General features: G+C 39.7%; 1 protein-coding gene across 1 annotated transcript in view; it reads right to left on the bottom strand.

Moving 5' to 3' along the window:
* Positions 1-19,794, bottom strand: part of LOC144520341 (metabotropic glutamate receptor 4-like) — a 151,327-nt gene that overhangs the window by 46,251 nt on the left and 85,282 nt on the right. The window contains exon 2 of the mRNA XM_078254013.1: positions 16,175-16,391. Within this exon, the coding sequence (XP_078110139.1) occupies positions 16,175-16,391 (217 nt within the window). The remainder of the gene's footprint in view (positions 1-16,174; positions 16,392-19,794) is intronic.

Raw genomic sequence — 19,794 nt, 5'->3', positions numbered from 1 at the left:
GGTGTGATGAATGTTTTCTTAATGTTACAAAAATTATACAAATATTATTATAAGATGATTTATCAATAACTGCTTTTAGCTATCTGTATTTTTTACAACATGGATCTGCTCTATTTTAGTCCAGATGAAAATGGAAAAACCCACGTTTTTCTAGTTATAAATGACCCTGCATTTTTATTTTGCTTGTGCGTAACCCCCTGTTCCAATAAATGAGGAGGCTATCTGAATGCGGTCTGAGACAAGCCAATGCAGGCAAGCAGCCTGCAGTTAGCATGATACTGAAGAAGTGGAGCTTTCTGACATAACATTTAGATGTTAAAGTGCTCATATTATGCTTTTTGGCTTTTCCCCTTTTCCTTTATTGTATTATATATCTTTTTTGTGCATGTTATAGGTTTACAAAGTGAAAAAGCCCAAAGTTCACCCCAAAGGCACTTACTATCTCCAACAGAAAACACTGTTCACAAACTGCTCCAAACAGCTCTATTGTAGTCCAGCCTTTACTTCCGTGACGAACGTACGTCACTTTGTAACACGTTATAATGCTCGCCTAGCTGCTAGCATGGCACGGCCTCATACTCTGCTTCTGACTGGCTAGTAGTGCTGACCTAGGTACTGCACATGTGCGACTCCCAACAAAGATGGAATAGAAGTGAAATGCCTCACTCTGTAGCTAAAACAGAGAGCTCAACACACAGGGTGAAAAGAGGAGCTGCAGTAATGTGCAAAAATATGGTGTTTTTTGAAAATTAAACCATGTAAACCTATTCTGATATAACCTCTAAATACAATTATGAACCTGAAAATGAGCATAATATGAGCACTTTAAGTGTTAAATCTGAAGCTTAAAAGTGCTACAGCTGACTGTTGTTATACTTCCCATGTGAACTTCTGTTTGTTGCCTCATTCAGCAAGAAAAGTTAAACCCACTGTATTTAAAATTTTAAATTTTTGGCAGATAGGTTGTCAGTAGCACAGCTGCTGGTATTGTTTTAAAAACTTCCTTGCACCAAGAGCTGAGGCAATTAATTTGAGACTTACGACATCCTTTATTATAATAAAAGTTAGGGAAGGGAGCATTGAAGCAACTTTAGTGCCCCAACAGGTGCTGTACTCTGGGCCAGCTTGTTAAATTGAGTGTTATGGACTGCATGGGTCTAATCTTTGGTCTAAAAAAAAAAAAAAAGATTATTCACTCAAGCTTGTATTGATGACTCCGCTAACAATCTGGGAAAGTATATATGTGAGAACACAGCAGGGTGGATATGTTGTTACACTCTGGCCTCAAAGTTGATGGATCAACTGAAAGTGTTTGTTGGCATGGCTATTTTCTAAAGCCAAATGGCAACCAGTCGTGGTATAACATCTGTCAGCAACTCTGCTCCGATATCAGCACCCTGTAAGTCCCGGAGGGAAATGGACCCGCTCTCTATTTATCTCCACAGTGCAGGGAGAGCTCATGGAGGGCAAGAGGGCAGCAGTGACAGAACATGTTGTTTCGTACTTATTATTCATCCCACACACTTCCTTGAATTTGGTGCATGCTGGAAATTTGCAGTTCCTCCACTGCAGAGTATTTTTTTTAAGCACATAATCATTTTGAGGGAGGTTTTACATTTGAAATTTAGATATTGGCTAGTTAAACTTGTCATATTTCAGTATGACTGATATGATAGCCTTTGATTGCATACTGTATTTTGTTTAAATGGTCTTTACTATTTTGACTAAATTCCTTAACCAAAATTGATTCACTTGCAATAATCTGAATGGATAACACATAAAGCACATACAATTTAATTCAAGGAGAAATTTGGGACCATAGATAAAATGCACATAAGCTGTTTCTTCAAAAATAAACTCTGAAACATTGCTGCTGCTAAGCTCTGTTTATTGACAACCATGACATTACATTAGAAACTATCATTTCAACTCAGCGGTGTAAGCACAAATGATCTGTCTGCGTCGGCAGGAGATTGAGAAAGCCGACGCTGTCCTATTTTTCAGCAGCTGCAAATTTTGGAGCTGTGGTAATAGCAAAGATTTTTGTACAAATGTCGGTTTGACCTGAAGATACGCACTCCAAGTACAGAAAGTTTGAGAATGTGTTTTATATTCTTCAGGAGAGAATAGTAACTGCATGTTATAGCCGATCATTTAGCAGTTTTGCTGGAGAGCATCTTGTCTATTCAGTTCCCAGATCCTGAATTTAAAAAGTTTACATGACAACAGGTTCTGGGTCAGCTAAAAAGTAGATTTCAAATGACTAAATGACATTTTCCTTCTCAGTACAAATTATTAATAAATCAAAGGCCCATAGCACTGTGAAATGAGCTTTTCTGCGGTGTGGTAAAATGCCTCACCTGACAACCATGGGACTTTCCTCACACCAAGGAGAATCCACAGTGCAAAGCTCTTAAGATGTCAAAGCTTAGCTGAAGACTAAAAGTGTATATTGTTTCCTCGCATGAGGCAAAGCAAACATTAATGGTGCCGTCTAATCAGGCGTGGGCACGGGTGAAGAGCTAGCTGCAGCAGGCCTTGAGGTGCACATTCTTACATTGTTAAAGAGCTGCTGTAAACTTCCCTGCAACTACATTTGACGTTAGCCTGTCAGACTCTGATATGTTACCTTCAGCGAGCATACAGTTCTGACAACAGATGAATGAAATAGTGGTTGACATTCAGAATTGAAATCTCTTTTTTTATTTCATCCCCTGGCACATCAGAATAGTTTCTTTATCAGTTCTTCGGATGTGATAAATAGCTTCTTGGCTTTGCTGGCATTTTTCATGCTGATACATCCAGCAGCAAATTCTGTGTGGTCACAGACAAAGAGCTGTAGCAGTATAAATGGCATGTGGTGTTTTTTTTTTTTTTTTGGCTGTACAGTGTGTGAATTTGTCATTTAGGTGTGCAGTGTTTTCCCTAGGTTTGTGGAAGGGGTATGTATTCGGAGAAAGAAATATTAGGTTTTTCAAAATAACAAAAACGCAATTTCACATCATTTCGGACAATTATTATTACAATATATGTGTCTAAAACATTGGAAAAGCTAGAGCAATTAATAAATAATTTAAAAAAAAAAACACTCAATAAGCTTAAAGACAAAACTTGCTAAAGAAGTCCACTGGGGACCAACTACAACCATTAAATCTGAGAAAAGTAATTTATTTAGTTTTGATGCTCATATTGATTTTATATTCGTTCGGCTTAGGTGGTGCCCAAACTGGCTTGGGTGCTGCGTCTAAAACGTGATTTATGGTTCAGCGTTAAATTGACGCCGTGGCTATGTACGCCAAACATTTCCACCTACTCATTTCCTGGTTCTCCTTCTCCATAAACATGAAATCAAAGAGAGGGTTCACTTTTCCTGCTACAGATTTTCCACCGTGGTCAGAAAGCACAGGGCAGACACTTTGTTTCTCCCACTACGCCTCTAGAGTCAGTACACGCTCCGAAGCTAATCGTCGTCACTCTCTCACTCGCTCTACCACACACTCCTCACGCACAGACACATGCAGGCCTTGCTTTTCTCTGAAAGAGATCGACTCACACACCAACGCACAAACTATAAACTTCAGGGCACTTACGTAGGCTACGGTGAAAGTTCTGCGTGGAGCCTCCTTAGAACTATAAATCTTGCTTAAGCCTTATAATGGTAGGGAAAACCCTGGTGTGGTCCTATTATTTGCTGATAGTGTTCCACCATATTACTTCTGTCTGTTCGGACTGTCGGTTGTTTAAAACAAGCAATTTAAATACACCGCCTTGGTCTGTGGATCTGTGTGGGCATGTTTCACTATTTTCTTACATCTTTTACACAAAATGATTAATTGATTAAATAGGAATATAATCAGCAGATTAACTGATAATGAAAATAATCAATAGTTGTCTTTGTGTCCAGCACTTAGTAAGAATTTATTTATCTATAACATTTAATTAGAGGATAAACCCTTTGAGATTAACCATCACGTTTTTTAAGGGGTCCTCAGGCAAAAAGTAAAAAGTAACAAGGTTTTACATTTGCAATTAGACTTTTTGCGACACACTAATCCTGATAATATTATTTAAAAACACTGTTATGCTGTATGTATGGAGATGTCTTTAAATGAAAGGCTGAAAAGCAAATCTGGGTACTTCACGTTCTGGGGAATTGTGAGAGCTCTAACCTAACTGAGAACACTAGTGCAAAGTCACATTACTGGAAGAAGATAAAAGTTAGTTTCTGGACAATATATTATTCTCAGAACTGGATTCCAAGTATATCAATCAGAAATACTGCCCAATCGGGCTTCTTTCCAAAATGTGCCACGCCATCAGACTGCACCAAGGTTCAAAAGGGCTTCCAAAGCTGCAGGATCTGAACAACTTGAAGGTTCATCTATTTTGTGATAAAGTGTCTTGGCCTTTAATATTGCCTCTGGCAGGCCCCAGGACAGCCTCCAGCAGAGGCCAGGCCAGCGTTGTTGGGAATACAACTTCTCCAAGGTACAGTAATGAACAATCCTCAGATGGTAAATTGTTATGTTGCCAAACTAGTGGTCTAAAAGCTTCTGGTCTCAAAGTGGACACGGTTAAATATTGGAATACCTTCAGTATATCACAACTTAATTGTTTAACCACACAATATATCTTGTTTGCACATTTGCAGGACAGATCAACCTTCTCCCAATCGCATGTCACAGATAAATGGGTTTAAACTGCTAAACTGTCAACCGAATATTTATAAAAAAGAATTAAAGAGAATAACTGAGAAAAGTGAAGCGAGAGAAATGAGAGAGTGACTGAGGGGGTGGAGGGGGGGAGACAGCTGTGGTGGTTGAAGGAGCATGGGAGGTGGTCAAGTTGTTGTAAATGTACTAAATGCAGTATAACAATGTAACTTAAGTTGAGATATAAAAACAGGAAATCTAATCAGAATCTTACTGTTTGGGTTTAGTAAATTACTACTTTTCTGTATTTGTTTAAGTCGTAACAAAAGTTGTATGTTAGTGTCACACGTCTGAATTGGTACTATATCAAACATGTCTAGCGGTTGAACACGTGAACAGAAAAATTTCCACATTGCTCACGACTCTACCTGATGTCTTTTACCTCTAAACCACTGTTCAGTAATACGAATAATGCCAGCAGGTGAACAGTGCCGGTGTATTGATACAGGTGGTTTCAAAGTAAATTCATACAATGTCTCTCTTAGTCTTAACCCTCAGAAGCAACACTGAATTAATTTGGACTCAATGAGGCCTGAAGCAGGAGAAGCATCTGTCTGAGCCCTGACAGCGATTTCCTGTGTTTGACATGTTGAGCCAAAGGGACGTGAACTCCTACCATCTTTCCTTTCTTCTTCCCTTTCTTCTTTTCTTCCTTTCTTCCTTGCGCATACATTGTACGTAGAATAATAAAGTACACTAGACAGGAAACTCTGTTATAGCTACACATTTGCATTCCACCTTATTTATTTAATTGTTCTGGTAATTCCTTTAATCATTGCAGCGTAAGGCTTTAAACATAAAAACCAATTCGGTACACAGACTTTAGTGCTTTGGCTTGATCATTTTAAGATCTTAATAGCTACACTATCATAAGTTCTCAAGGTGCATTAATTACATATACAGTAAGTAATGTCCTGGTTGTATTGCCTGTACAGAACATTTGAAAATATGACTAAAACCTCTTCTTCAAATGATATTTCTCACTAGGCATTTCAGGTTAATGAGTATTCAAGTCATTCCTCTTGACATTTCCCTCATGACAAAGGGTGCAGCACGCAACCCTCATTTCTAACATTTGCATAATCTCCTTGTCCCTGTGCTGCTGTGTGCTGTCTTTGCCCTCCTCCTCTTCCTCCTCTGCTTCAACTGTCATTTAAGACCAAAAAAATCTTGATTAATTATGATTTGAAATTATCCATCCAACAGTATGTAAGTGTCAGTGTACAGATTTGAGAAAAGGAAACAAAACAGAAAAATGTGGTTTCATTTTATTCGATGTACCTGAGATACATTCTTCTAATACTTTCATCTTAAAGCGTGTCACCACCTGAGACCGTGAAATCCACTAAATGTGATTACATACAGGGATATAATAGAACCGTGTGCAATATCCGCTGGAGAAGGAAGAAAAAAATCCCACTACTTTTTACAAGGTGAGAAAAAATGACACTGAGCGTCAGCCTTCGTTACTGCAGAAGACCGTACACTATTTAATAAGGACACTGGAGGCACAGCACTTTTTCAGAGACAAGCAGAAAGAAATCTACTGAGGGAGCAAAGACTTGTGCAACAAGGATGGTCTTGCATTTCAAGGGTGAAGGGTGACAACAGCAAGACATCATACTGGAAAAGTGTTTTACCCCTCTTGTAATCATCTTTCGTAATGATACTCCAGCCGTAATCCCAAGGAGGGAGGAGTTTGATGAATGTTATACAATGACAATGACCCAAATGAAAAGACAGCTTTTTAAAAACAGCCCTGCGTCTCGAAGGTGCAACGTTTCAGTGACAGTCCAGCAACTGCAGATGAAACGATGTCTGACGTTCTGCCATTTGAAAAAACTGTCCTGATGATGACACCATTCAGCATGTCAAAAAAAAAATCATGACGCTTGCATGGTCTAACATTAAACATTTATGGCTCCCTTCCCTATTCTGCATCTTCACTGCTGAGCTATCTTTTACTGGATCTGTTGTTTTCACTTCCAGTGAAAATAAACTAGTGTATAAGCAAAAGCCTTCTTCCTCTGACTATATAATGTGTATTGTGTTTTGTACACTCTTTCCTACATGGCCTCCTTTTGGAAAAACAGTGAATCATCTTTTATACTTTGTTATCTCTGCCAAGGAGGTTATGTTTTGACTTGGTTTGTTTGTTTGTTGTTTTGTCTGTCAGCAGGAGCGCGGAAAGACTTCTGGCCCGATTTTAATGAAACTTAGTGGAAGCATGGGCCAAGGAAGAACCCATTACATTTCGGAGTTGATCTGAATCACGGGGCAGACGCACACATTATTTTTCACTTTCATTAACATTGCGAGATTGGGCATTTGGTTATCCAAAAAAAATTATTCCTTGAATGGGAAAATTTACACTGCATTAACGTTGTAAAAAAGGGCATGCCTTGGCGGAGGTCTGCACTCTCAGAGTGCCCTTCTAGTTCAAAATATAAAAAAGATATGGATATTTAAACCTGGCATAACATTATGAAATTACTTTATATTTACATTGTAAAATGTATTAATTATAAGATTAACATGACAAGCCTCTATTAGCACGCCTCTAGGAATACCAAATGTCAGTCTAGCAATGGCTGTACACTCTAAGCATTATGACTTACTCAGTAGATTAAGGTATAACTTGCAAACAGTTGTCTTATTATACAGTGGGGAGAACAAGTATTTGATACACTGCTGATTTTGCAGGTTTTCCCACTTACAAAGCATGTAGAAGTCTGTAATTTTTATCATAGGTACACTTCAACTGTGAGAGACTGAATCTAAAACAAAAATCCAGAAAATCACATTGTATGATTTTTAAATAATTAATTTGCATTTTATTGCATGACATAAGTATTTGATCACCTACCAACCAGTAAAAATTCCGGCTCTCACAGACCTGTTAGTTTTTCTTTAAGAAGCCCTCCTGTTCTCATTACCTGTATTAACTGCACCTGTTTGAACTCGTTACCTGTATAAAAGACACCTGTCCACACACTCAATCAAACAGACCCCAACCTCTCCACAGTGGCCAAGACCAGAGAGCTGTGTAAGGACATCAGGGATAAAATTGTAGACCTGCACAAGGCTGGGATGGGCTACAGGACAATAGGCAAGCAGCTTGGTGAGAAGGCAACTGTTGGCGCAATTATTAGAAAATGGAAGAAGTTCAAGATGACGGTCAAGATGACGGTCAATCTCCCTCGGTCTGGGGCTCCATGCAAGATCTCACCTCGTGGGGCATCAATGATCATGAGGAAGGTGAGGGATCAGCCCAGAACTACACGGCAGGACCTGGTCAATGACCTGAAGAGAGCTTGGACCACAGTCTCAAAGAAAACTATGAGTAACACACTACGCCGTCATGGATTAAAATCCTGCAGCGCACGCAAGGTCCCCCTGCTCAAGCCAGCGCATGTCCAGGCCCGTCTGAAGTTTGCCAATGACCATCTGGATGATCCAGAGGAGGAATGGGAGAAGGTCATGTGGTTTGATGAGACAAAAATATAGCTTTTTGGTCTAAACTCCACTCGCCGTATTTGGAGGAAGAAGGATGATGAGTACAACCCCAAGAACACCATCCCAACCATGAAGCATGGAGGTGGAAACATCATTCTTTGGGGATTCTTTTCTGCAAAGGGGACAGGACGATTGCACCGTATTGAGGGGAGGATGGATGGGGCCATGTATCGCGAGATCTTGGCCAACAACCTCCTTCCCTCAGTAAGAGCATTGAAGATGGGTCGTGGCTGGGTCTTCCAGCATGACAACGACCCGAAACACACAGCCAGGGCAACTAAGGAGTGGCTCCGTAAGAAGCATCTCAAGGTCCTGGAGTGACCTAGCCAGTCTCCAGACTTGAACCCAATAGAAAATCTTTGGAGGGAGCTGAAAGTCCGTATTGCCCAGCGAAAGCCCCGAAACCTGAAGGATCTGGAGAAGGTCTGTATGGAGGAGTGGGCCAAAATCCCTGCTGCAGTGTTTGCAAACCTGGTCAAGAACTACAGGAAACGTATGATCTCTGTAATTGCAAACAAAGGTTTGTGTACCAAACATTAAGTTCTGCTTTTCTGATGTATCAAATATTTATGTCATGCAATAAAATGCAAATTAATTACTTAAAAATCATACAATGTGATTTTCTGGATTTTTGTTTTAGATTCCGTCACTCACGGTTGAAGAATACCTATGATAAAAATGATAGACTTCTACATGCTTTGTAAGTGGGAAAGCCTGCTAAATCGGCAGTGTATCAAATACTTGTTCTCCCCACTTTGGCAATGGCTTGAATGTAACTTATGTTTATTAATATCAAAAGGTTACGCACTAATGCTTTAAGAATGAATAAAACTGTCATTTGTGATTTTTAAAACATCAAAGAAATCTTTTAACTCATCTTACCCCTGTTCTAGATTTAATGTACAAAAGACAAGCTCATCTCAGCAGAAGCATGCCAGTCCCCCTCCATTGTCCTAATTGTTATTCTCAGTCTTCAGCTCGAGTTCATGCTTGCCCTCACAGACACAGAATTTTATTTTCAACCTCCTCTGAGATATCGACTGCCCCAGTGTCAAACTGTTTCCGCTCCGCGGTACCGATACTCAAGTCCAGCCAGTCTGATCAAATACTGAGAGTTTCAGTTAAATTCCGTTTCCACTTGAAAGCCCTGTGAGCTGGGGTCAAATGATATCAGATTCTCTCGCCAGCAGGACCTCAGGTCATCTAACACCTAACATGACACAATCTAACGCCTCCACACACGCACACGCTATTATTCTTTTTGAAAATGTTTATTTCACCAGATATATAAAATGAAAAACAATCATCATATAAGTAGGACTCTGTGGAATACCAAACGCACATTATTTCATTCTTTTCCCCTTTTGCCAGGAAGCAAATGGACAGACCGTAAAACTAAATGGATATTTGAATGGCTGGACTACTTTATATTTTGATTATTCTGTCTTATCACATTATGGGAGAAATTTTTCCTCCAGCTAGTCTTAAACAGAAACATTAAACGGCAGGGCGCTGTCAAGAAAAGTGCAAAATTAAAACTGCTATTATGTTTATATATGAGGTTTGGACTATCTGTAGACTGTGCTGGAAAAATAACTGAATCCTAGCACAGAAACACAATGTGTTGATGTTAGGGCCTCACAAGCATATGGTCTATCCGTCAACACAGCAATCTGTTTCTGTTCTGTAGAGCTAGCATCTCCACTAAAATGTTCTTGAGAAAGATAACGTCCTTAAAGTAGAACTAACATTCTTGTCACGTTTTGTTATTCCACTTTTTTAAAATCTATTTTAACAGGACAAAACTTTCTGGCCATTTCCAGTTATATTGTGTTTCCAAGATGTTGGTAGTCGTTTTTTTTTAGCAGAAATTGAGCTCAAAATTAATAAACCATAATTCTGTTCAATAAAGTAAAATAATCTACGTAATTGTTATCCTACTTCAACGTACCCAAATGTGCCATTCAAAGCTAAAATCAGTTTTCCTCCGCACAAAGCAGCACAGTGAAAACAGGGCCACAGTGACATTGGGTGGGTGAGACTGCTGCTCAGTATGGCCTTTGGCTGTTTAATGAGACGGAACATTTTCCCAGTTCTGATCTGGCTGTTTTATTTCGTGAGCAGACAACTGCAGAACCTATTTAACAGCCAACTACCTGTGGCTTTGGTTTTGACAGAGTCCTCAGTGTCTCTGTTGTATAATTAATCAAAGCCTGAATTAGAGGAAAGGACATGGGAATCAAAAAATCAGCATGTAAAAAAACAGACATCAGAGCTATCTCTGCAGTCGTCAGATTTAAAGGAGCTGTAGGCTGGGAGATTTGACAGATGTTTGTCTAAATTCTTGTTTACAATTGTAAGGCAGTGAGACAAGTGCGGTGTTTGTCTCTAAACAATGATTTTTATCTAAACTAGAAGCTCTTCTTGTAGTTTATCTTTGTGTTGACATTGCTTTCTTTCTTTCTTTTTTAACTTGTAAACTCTGAGTGAATTTGTATTTCATACATTTGATCATGAGTTTGTGTCATACGATATTAAAAAATATATATAAAATGCATGTTGATGTACATCTTAAGATGTGATTTCAAAGTACTGAATGACTGAAGACCATCTGCGATTTATTACTTTTGTGTTTCACTTGTTTGCTTTTTTTGGTATTATTTGGACTCTTTATGCAATATATACTATATTGTATTTTACAGTATATATATATTCATAGGCGCCGATTTATGTTTTCCTCCGTGGGTGCTCACAGGCGCACGCCCTTTAAAAACAAAAACAAAAAGTAGTCAAAAAATGTTTGCATTTCAGAACCTTAGGAAATGGACAGCAGCCGACACAAACACACATGCCTGTTAACTTGATAGCAAAGCCGTAAAGTAGGCTATCTTTCAACTCAGGACAGCGCCACTTCTCACAAATACAGATAGGATTGGAGATGACAAATTTAACTGACACGTAACCGCAATCAGCTTTGTTAGTCTCACTTTGATTACAAAGTTGATTGACAAAAGTCCTACAATAGTTTTTAATTCTCTATATAATAGGGCCCCCAAAACACAGTTTCAGTCCCAACACAACTTACCACCCAAACCATCATGGTAAGTACCTAACCGACATAATGCAATAAGCATGTTCCCCCTTGGATGCTTACAAAACCTTTCTAATTAAGGTGTGACCTCAGGAGGCACACTAGATTGTGCAATGACATCACTAAATGCAATAAAATCCCTTTTGAAAGTATCAGATCTCTGTAGCGGGATACAGAACAGGTGGAATAAGAAGACGTTTGCTGGGCTTTAAGCATTCATGACTCGGTTAGGGCTTGATCTAATGAAAGGCTGAGCTCAGTTAATTGGAGGCAGCTTTAGGGATTCTTCACCTGTGCTCAGAGTGAGACATTTAGAGAATAAGAAAGCAGCAGATCCAGAGACATCTGTGTGTAAAAAAAACACAGATTTGTTCCTCACTAAAATACATTGTATAGTTACAACCTTAAAGGCATGACAACGTTTTTGAATACATACCCTATCTCATAAAAACCTTTAACAAAACCTCAAACATTACTTTTTTTAAATCTGGATTGTTTACATTGGCTTGCAGTTTTCATGTAGTGCCGACCACTGTTACTAAATTATTTGTTATTCTATTTTCTTCTTTCACAAATACCTACATCTGTTTAAAACTGTAATTTATTCCCATAAAGGAAAGATTTAAACAGTTAAAAATTTTAAAACAGAGGGAATCACACTCTCAACTAAACATGTTGACAACCCTTTAGATTTCAGCTCTTTAATAAATGACATACTGTACCAGTTTGTAGGGGATTCATTTGAGAATCACTCAAACCTATTTAAACCTCTACATGACTGTAGAGACCATTGCCATCTTTGAGTACCTATCGCTTTTCTCCTCTTTATGTCTGTCCATTTTCATGTGACTGTGGGAATTCTAAAGAACTGATATACCCAAATATTTAAATGTATATGCGAGGTTAGGCCTTATTTAGCATTTAACACCAGTATCTTTAAAAGTAGGGAAAAAAATGAAAAAATATTTTTCAAAAAGAGAGAGAAAAAGCTCAACTCATACTGGAACTGTCATGTTGGATTTTGAGTCCCCTTTGCATGGACTATTAGGCCATTAGGCAGCTGAGCTGGAGAGACTGGAGGGCTCTGCAGGAGTAATCTGCTGCTGCTGGTGCTTCTCCAGGACGACTGATGATGGGCAGAAGCTTAGAGCTGGCAGGGAAGAAAGGGGCGCAGTGGCACAGAGAGTACTGGACATGTCGGTAGTGATTACATTCTGCTTCAGAAAGGGTCAGGGGTCAGAGCGAGCTTGTGCCGGCAGTGCCCTGCGCCAAACTGACTGTATTCCCAACACTGTACAATGCCATCTCCTTGTTTTCCTCTGGGCTCGCTCTGTAGCCTCACTTTCACACTCTCACTGCTTCTCAATATTTGCAAATCAAATTCAATTTGCATTGCGTCTACTGTATGCACTTGTGTAGCAGATGCACGTATTCCCTGAAGACAAGAGTTGGGAGCTTAGTGCAAAGTCATATTTCAGGGAAAGAATTCAGACTTAAGCATGAATCATACCCAACGGTCTCTGTTTTATAAAAAATAAATAAATTTGCAGTAAACATTTACATCTCTGGAACATTGTTAAACCGTTAAGGCAAAGAAAACATTTAAATGCTAGCGTGAAATGTCTTTGCAAGCTGTTTTTATAGTGCAACAGAACCTAGCGACCTCAGCCTGTACACAATATCATTGTATTTATATATCTATTTATTTGATATATCTATTTATATATGTACAGTAGCATTATTGCTGTGGTATGACTGACTTCTATGATTTGATAGAACTAATACAGCATAGATAGCTGTGTGTTTACTGGCTAGTTTCCACAATGAATTGCAGCTTTATTTGCTAACAGGAAAATAATAGCTAATTAGATCAGCTACTTCTACATATTCAGTTAATTAAATCTAAGTTATGGTTTACATTCCCACATACTTACAGTGGGGAGAACAAGTATTTGATACACTGCCGATTTTGCAGGTTTTCCCACTTACAAAGCATGTAGAAGTCTGTAATTTTTATCATAGGTACTCTTCAACTGTGAGAGATGGAATCTAAAACAAAAATCCAGAAAATCACATTGTATGATTTTTAAGTAATTAATTTGCATTTTATTGCATGACATAAGTATTTGATACATCAGAAAAGCAGAACTTAATATTTGGTACACAAACCTTTGCAATTACAGAGATCATACGTTTCCTGTAGTTGACCAGGTTTGCACACACTGCAGTAGGGAATTTGGCCCACTCCTCCATACAGACCTTCTCCAGATCCTTCAGGTTTCGGGGCTTTCGCTGGGCAATACGGACTTTCAGCTCCCTCCAAAGATTTTCTATTGGGTTCAAGTCTGGAGACTGGCTAGGTCACTCCAGGACCTTGAGATGCTTCTTACGGAGCCACTCCTTAGTTGCCCTGGTTGTGTGTTTCGGGTCATTGTCATGCTGGAAGACCCAGCCACGACCCATCTTCAATGCTCTTACTGAGGGAAGGAGGTTGTTGGCCAAGATCTCGCGATACATGGCCCCATTCATCCTCCCCTCAATACGGTGCAGTCCTGTCCCCTTTGCAGAAAAGCATCCCCAAAGAATGATGTTTCCACCTCCATGCTTCACGGTTGGGACGGTGTTCTTGGGGTTGTACTCATCCTTCTTCTTCCTCCAAACACGGCAAGTGGAGTTTAGACTAAAAAGCTCTATTTTTGTCTCATCAGACCACATGACCTTCTCCCATTCCTCCTCTGGATCATCCAGATGGTCATTGGCAAACTTCAGACAGGCCTGGACATGCGCTGGCTTGAGCAGGGGGACCTTGCGTGCACTGCAGGATTTTAATCCATGACGGCGTGTGTTACTATTGGTTTTCTTTGAGACTGTGGTCCCAGTGCTCTTCAGGTCATTGACCAGGTCCTGCCGTATAGTTGATTATAGTGATCCCTCACCTTCCTCATGATCATTGATGCCCCACGAGGTGAGATCTTGCATGGAGCCCCAGACCGAGGGCGATCGACCGTCATCTTGAACTTCTTCTATTTTCTAATAATTGCGCCAACAGTTGTTGCCTTCTCACCAAGCTGCTTGCCTATTGTCCTTGTAGCCCATCCCAGCGTTGTGCAGGTCTACAATTGTATCCCTGATGTCCTTACACAGCTCTCTGGTCTTGGCCATGGAGAGGTTGGAGTCTGTTTGATTGAGTGTGTGGACAGGTGTCTTTTATACAGGTAACGAGTTCAAACAGGTGCAGTTAATACAGGTAATGAGTGGAGAACAGGAGGGCTTCTTAAAGAAAAACGAACAGGTCTGTGAGAGCCGGAATTCTTACTGGTTGGTCGGTGATCAAGTACTTATGTCATGCAATAAAATGCTAATTAATTATTTAAAAATCATACAATGTGATTTTCTGGATTTTTGTTTTAGTTTCCATCTCTCACAGTTGAAGTGTACCTATGATAAAAATTACAGACCTCTACATGCTTTGTAAGTAGGAAAACCTGCAAAATCGGCAGTGTATCAAATACTTGTTCTCCCCACTGTAAGTATAAGCACAGGATCCTTCAGCAACAAACAAACATGGATCTTTCTAAATAACAACTCTCAGGTTAAGTTATTACCAGATGTGTACCCACTCTGTCGCTCTCTGGGACATGTTTTCATGCTAATCGAATGTGTTTGTAGCTTGAAAGACACTAGCGCGGACCGCTGATTAGCTTACAATGTTAGTATTTGGGGCACAGTGAAAGTAAAAACAAATCGCTATTTATACTACTAAAAAGGCTCAAAATATCACCAAACTTCAACGGTAGCATAATGAGGGTCCTTAAATGTTAACCAAGCATTGAGAACATTGTAAGTGTACAGTTTATTGAATGAAAAGCTGCGGGAACTCCATGAAAAGGCTACGAGAGAGAGAGCTACTGGTAGTCAATGCCGCAACACAGCCTCGTACTTCAGGAAACTGGTGGTGTACCTGCGGACATTGTGACGCTATGGCCACCAAACAGGAGTGTCTGTGTTGCACGGCGTGGGACCTGTTGCGTCGCGACACCCAAGAGACGCAGTGTTTTGTACAGTCTGAAGAGTTCCCTTCTCTGATAAACAGGGCTGTACTTGAAACTTTTTTTCATGTCCCAAAAATAAATTGGAGATGGCGACCCAGACCGGAGGGACCAGATGGAGCGTTATCCACCGAGTAAGTACACTAGACAAGTTATGCAGAGTGTGATTATTTTAGATATATTGAGCAAATTGCTTTTGATTTTAGTTTGCATCGCCAGCTGTAAGTCATGACTGGTTTCCAAGACGGCGGCGGCGGCATGTAAACATGAACGTGAGTATCTTTATAATGTATATTTTCAATAAACTGTTTGTACACTTACAAAGTTCTCAATGCTTCGGTTAACATTTAGGGACCCTCATTATGCTACCGTTGAAGTTTGGTGATATTGTGAGCCTTTTTAGTGGTATACATCCCTGTGCCCCAAATACTTGAGTTGTAAGCTAATCAGCCGTCCGCGCTAGCATCTTTCAAGCTACAAACACATTTGATTAGCATAAAAACATGTCCCAGAGAGCGACAGAGTGGGTACACCTCTGTTAATACCCCCTAGGTTCGTTTTGCACCAGAATTGTCCTTTAAATCAAATGTAGCGCTAAGCATTATGAAGTAAATAATTGAATCAATGTGTTTACATAGTAAGTTTGCTTACTGGATGTTGTTTAAAGAATACATATTTGAGAGTCTGAATTGCTTGTCCAATCAGAGGGAAACTATCAAATATGAGATTCACATAGAGAGAACCGCTTTCACATCAGTCTGAGCAAACTCTAGGATGCTTGTAGGAATGTTTGAAGAAAGACTCACCGTCCTCTCTAGACTTTTGAATAAACGCATCAACGCCACTTTCTCCGTAGTTTCCCTCAGAGGCTACAGTGGAAACATAGTTCCAGCGCATGGCTTTGACAATGTCCACCATGGCCTGGGCCTGGTAGGTGTCTGGGGGCACCACCCGTGAGAAGAAGTCGTAGCGGGTGTTATCACTCAGCTCCGGAGCCGTGGAGGCATAGCTCACCTGAGGGATCTATGGCAGAGGAAGAAAGAAAAAGCGAGAGATGCGGTTACACACTGTGAAATTTATCATTTATATACTTTTGTGTAAATTAATTACGTGTTCAGCAGGAAGGTTCCTTGCAATTTCGCGTACAAATGCATCATTATAATATGACACCTAACATCTGCTAAAATCTTGACTGCTCCTTGGGTTATTCAACCTCTACAGCACACTGTTGCTTAAAATAGCCCTGATTATCACAGGTTTAGCTGTAGCTAAAGTATACTTTCCACACCAGTCAAGCAACACTAATCTACTCATGAACTCACACTTGTCTCGAACATAATGTGAGATTTATTTGGTGTTGAAAACCATTAAAGTACAAGATGATCTGCCTCCAGAGCTGGAATAATACCTTGTGTTGTCAAAAATTCCGAAGCCATTATTGTTTACTAGGAAAAGCAGTTTAAATAAAAGTAGAACTCAATAAGGTCAAATGTTGAGGGATAACTCAATAAAATGGAAGATAATCATCAGCTGCTTGCCTCCACATTATGTCTCATATGTGCTTTCAATGTGGCCTCTGTGACTATACTCCTTTTTCTTGTCTCCTTTATATTGTCTTTACTGCATGGACTGCTTTAATGCATTTGTCATCATATATACTTGCTTGTTTGTGTGCCACTTCTTTGTATGTCTTAATCATTTTTGCTTAGGCCTGCTGTCAATATATGGAATGGAATTTATTTTAATTTGTAAACCATTGTATTTTAGGATGCCTATTGTCAGCTGGCCGTAATAAGGAAGGAAGTCAAGCTTAGTGAACTCATGGAAACTGCTTTAGATACTCTTGAGATAGTTATTGTTTCATGATATTTTGATGAATGTGTTCAGATGCTATAGATTGTGAGTGCCACTTTCAGAGATCTTATCTGTAATCTAAAATGAATTTTTCTTGGTCAAGTTATTTTAGATTTATGGCTATCATAGCTTCTGTGATCTTCCTATGGCTTCTGTGCTGCATAGTTGGGAAGTTAACTGACCAGATTTTATGACGTTCAATAATGTGTTTCATGGTTTAACTTCAAATACTGTATGGACACACTTTTTATGCTGATGGATTTTTTTTCCTCCTGATTCTCTAGGGTTGATCAATTCAGGCAGTAGATGTAGAGGGCAGAGTCGCAGCTGCTTCAAACCAGAATAGAGTTTGACTGCGTATGAGTCAGTGGGTGAACATCTATTGATGTGCATGACCCAGCTCAGTATGAGAGTAGAGTCGGTAGACTACATGTCCTTAAGCTACTCCTGCCTTAAATACATCTTAATCCGAGAAATCATGTATCATTTTTACAGTAAAAACAGAAAGCAATACACCAACAAAAGAAGATAATGTTGACAAATGACAGAAAAGAATGCTGCTTAGTATTGTGTAGTTTTTGGAATCATGTGAAAATTCTCTAAATGTACAGTGAGACACATCCAACACCCTTCTACTCTTTGTTTTTTTTCTGAATTATTTTAATAAAATAAGAATTGCAACAACACGTTTCTTTTTCAAAGATAAATAAGGAGGTCAAAGTAGTTAACTTTCTGGGCCTTTTTGATCTGATGACTCTTGAATGAAATGTTGCTCATCCTTTCCAAATAATAGTGCGTTGCTCTGGGGGTTTCTTTAAAATACGGCAGTGTTGTAGTCGAAACCACCTAAACCGAGACCAAGTCATCACCAAGACCAGAGTGTATCGAGACCGGGACAAGACCAAGACTTTGAGGGGGTTGAGACCAAGTCAAGACCGAGACCAAGGCAGGGTGAGATTGAGTCAAGACCAAGACCAGATTTGTGTTACAGCCAGAGCCTCTTCTCCTGTCTCCCACATTCACTTTCTTGGGAGTGCGTGTTAAGGGGGCAGGGAGAGGGTGGTTTACAGTAACAAATTTCAAATTAGATATGAGTCAAGTTATTGGTTGCATTTGCAAGTTTTAACACATAGGCCTAAATCGGACAATGCACAGGCAATTTAGCGAAATCCCTGCAGTGGTGGTCTTGAGTCCTCTTTATCCGAGACCGAGACAAGACCGAGTAAAAATGTGGTCGATTCCGAGACGAGACCTTCAAAAATTGGTCTTAAGTACTACAACACTGAAATACAGTCATCTTTGAGCATCCCTACTAGGGTTGGGTACCGAAACGCGTTGCCAATAGGGCACCGGTTCCGACATAAACGGTAGTGACGAGACCGAATAAGAATGGAAAAAATTTCGGGCCCTCATTTCGGTGCCTGACTCTTTTATTTTTTTCAGAAGCATCACTGCACAGGACGCTACGTTACTGTTAGCTAGTAGCTAGATTAAACACAATGGTTAAAATGCTGACGGCTTACATTAAGCGGTGTAAAGTGTGACTGTATTTCACTGTAGAGGATTCCAACACCAGGACGTAACAGTCTGCAGCTGCCGTTGTCGGAAAAACAACACAGACGGTGCTTTTACTTGAAACTCGCCAGCCTTGTGGTGCATTCAAAATTATTGTAAAATACCCTTTTCCCATCTTGTGCTTGTTTTTGTCATTTACCAGCAATTTACTGGTGAAATAAGTCATTGTTATAAGTTATTGTTATTACATTATTAATGTAATAAACAAGCCGTTCTTGAAAGGTCGCAAACTGTCGTTTTGTGCTCCCTTTTTTTTATATTATATACATTATCAATATATTATATATATTTCAGTTCAGGCACCGTTTAGGCACCGGCACCGGCAAAGTATCGTTTTAGCACCGGTATCGGAAAAAAACCAAACAATACCCAACCCTAATCCCTACTGAGATGGAAGGACGTGTGGATGGATAGATAAGGTGAATATGACACTGAAAAACACTTTGAAACCTGCAATATGTTAGAACATCACTTTGTCACAGCTTAGAAGATACATACCTTTAAACGCCTGCTTTTTATACATCTGAATTTGAAAATAAAAAAGTTACCTTACATCCAGCATTGCTAGCAAGAAAAGGAAACTTTACCCACCAACAGTCGTACTTAATTTCCTCCACTAACTGCAGACAGACCGCTGTGAAGCTGATATCATCCCGTCCCTCTTCCTCACTTCACACAGCGGAGACCTTTGATGTGGTCAGCTGTAGCCGTGCACTGATCCTGCTACTACCGTGCTCCCTGCCTGTCGCTGAAGCCTGTGTTAGGCGCACAGCTGTTCAATCTGTACCCATGACCTCCTGCGCCTAACAATTCATGTAACTCTACACAGACCTTCTTTTTGCCACAAGGATCCTCTGGATAAAAGATTTTCCCTTTTGTCATTTTATTGTAATATGTTGGATTTGCTTCAGTGCAGGCTTGGCTTTAATGGTGGTGACTTGTATCCTTTCAAAGAAGAGGAAAGGCAGAAAAGGGATATCTGTGTGTGCTTGCTTGT

Source organism: Sander vitreus, chromosome 7 (genome assembly GCF_031162955.1).
Source record: "Sander vitreus isolate 19-12246 chromosome 7, sanVit1, whole genome shotgun sequence".
Lineage (NCBI taxonomy): Eukaryota > Metazoa > Chordata > Actinopteri > Perciformes > Percidae > Sander > Sander vitreus.
This window is presented reverse-complemented; position numbering and strand designations above follow the sequence as displayed.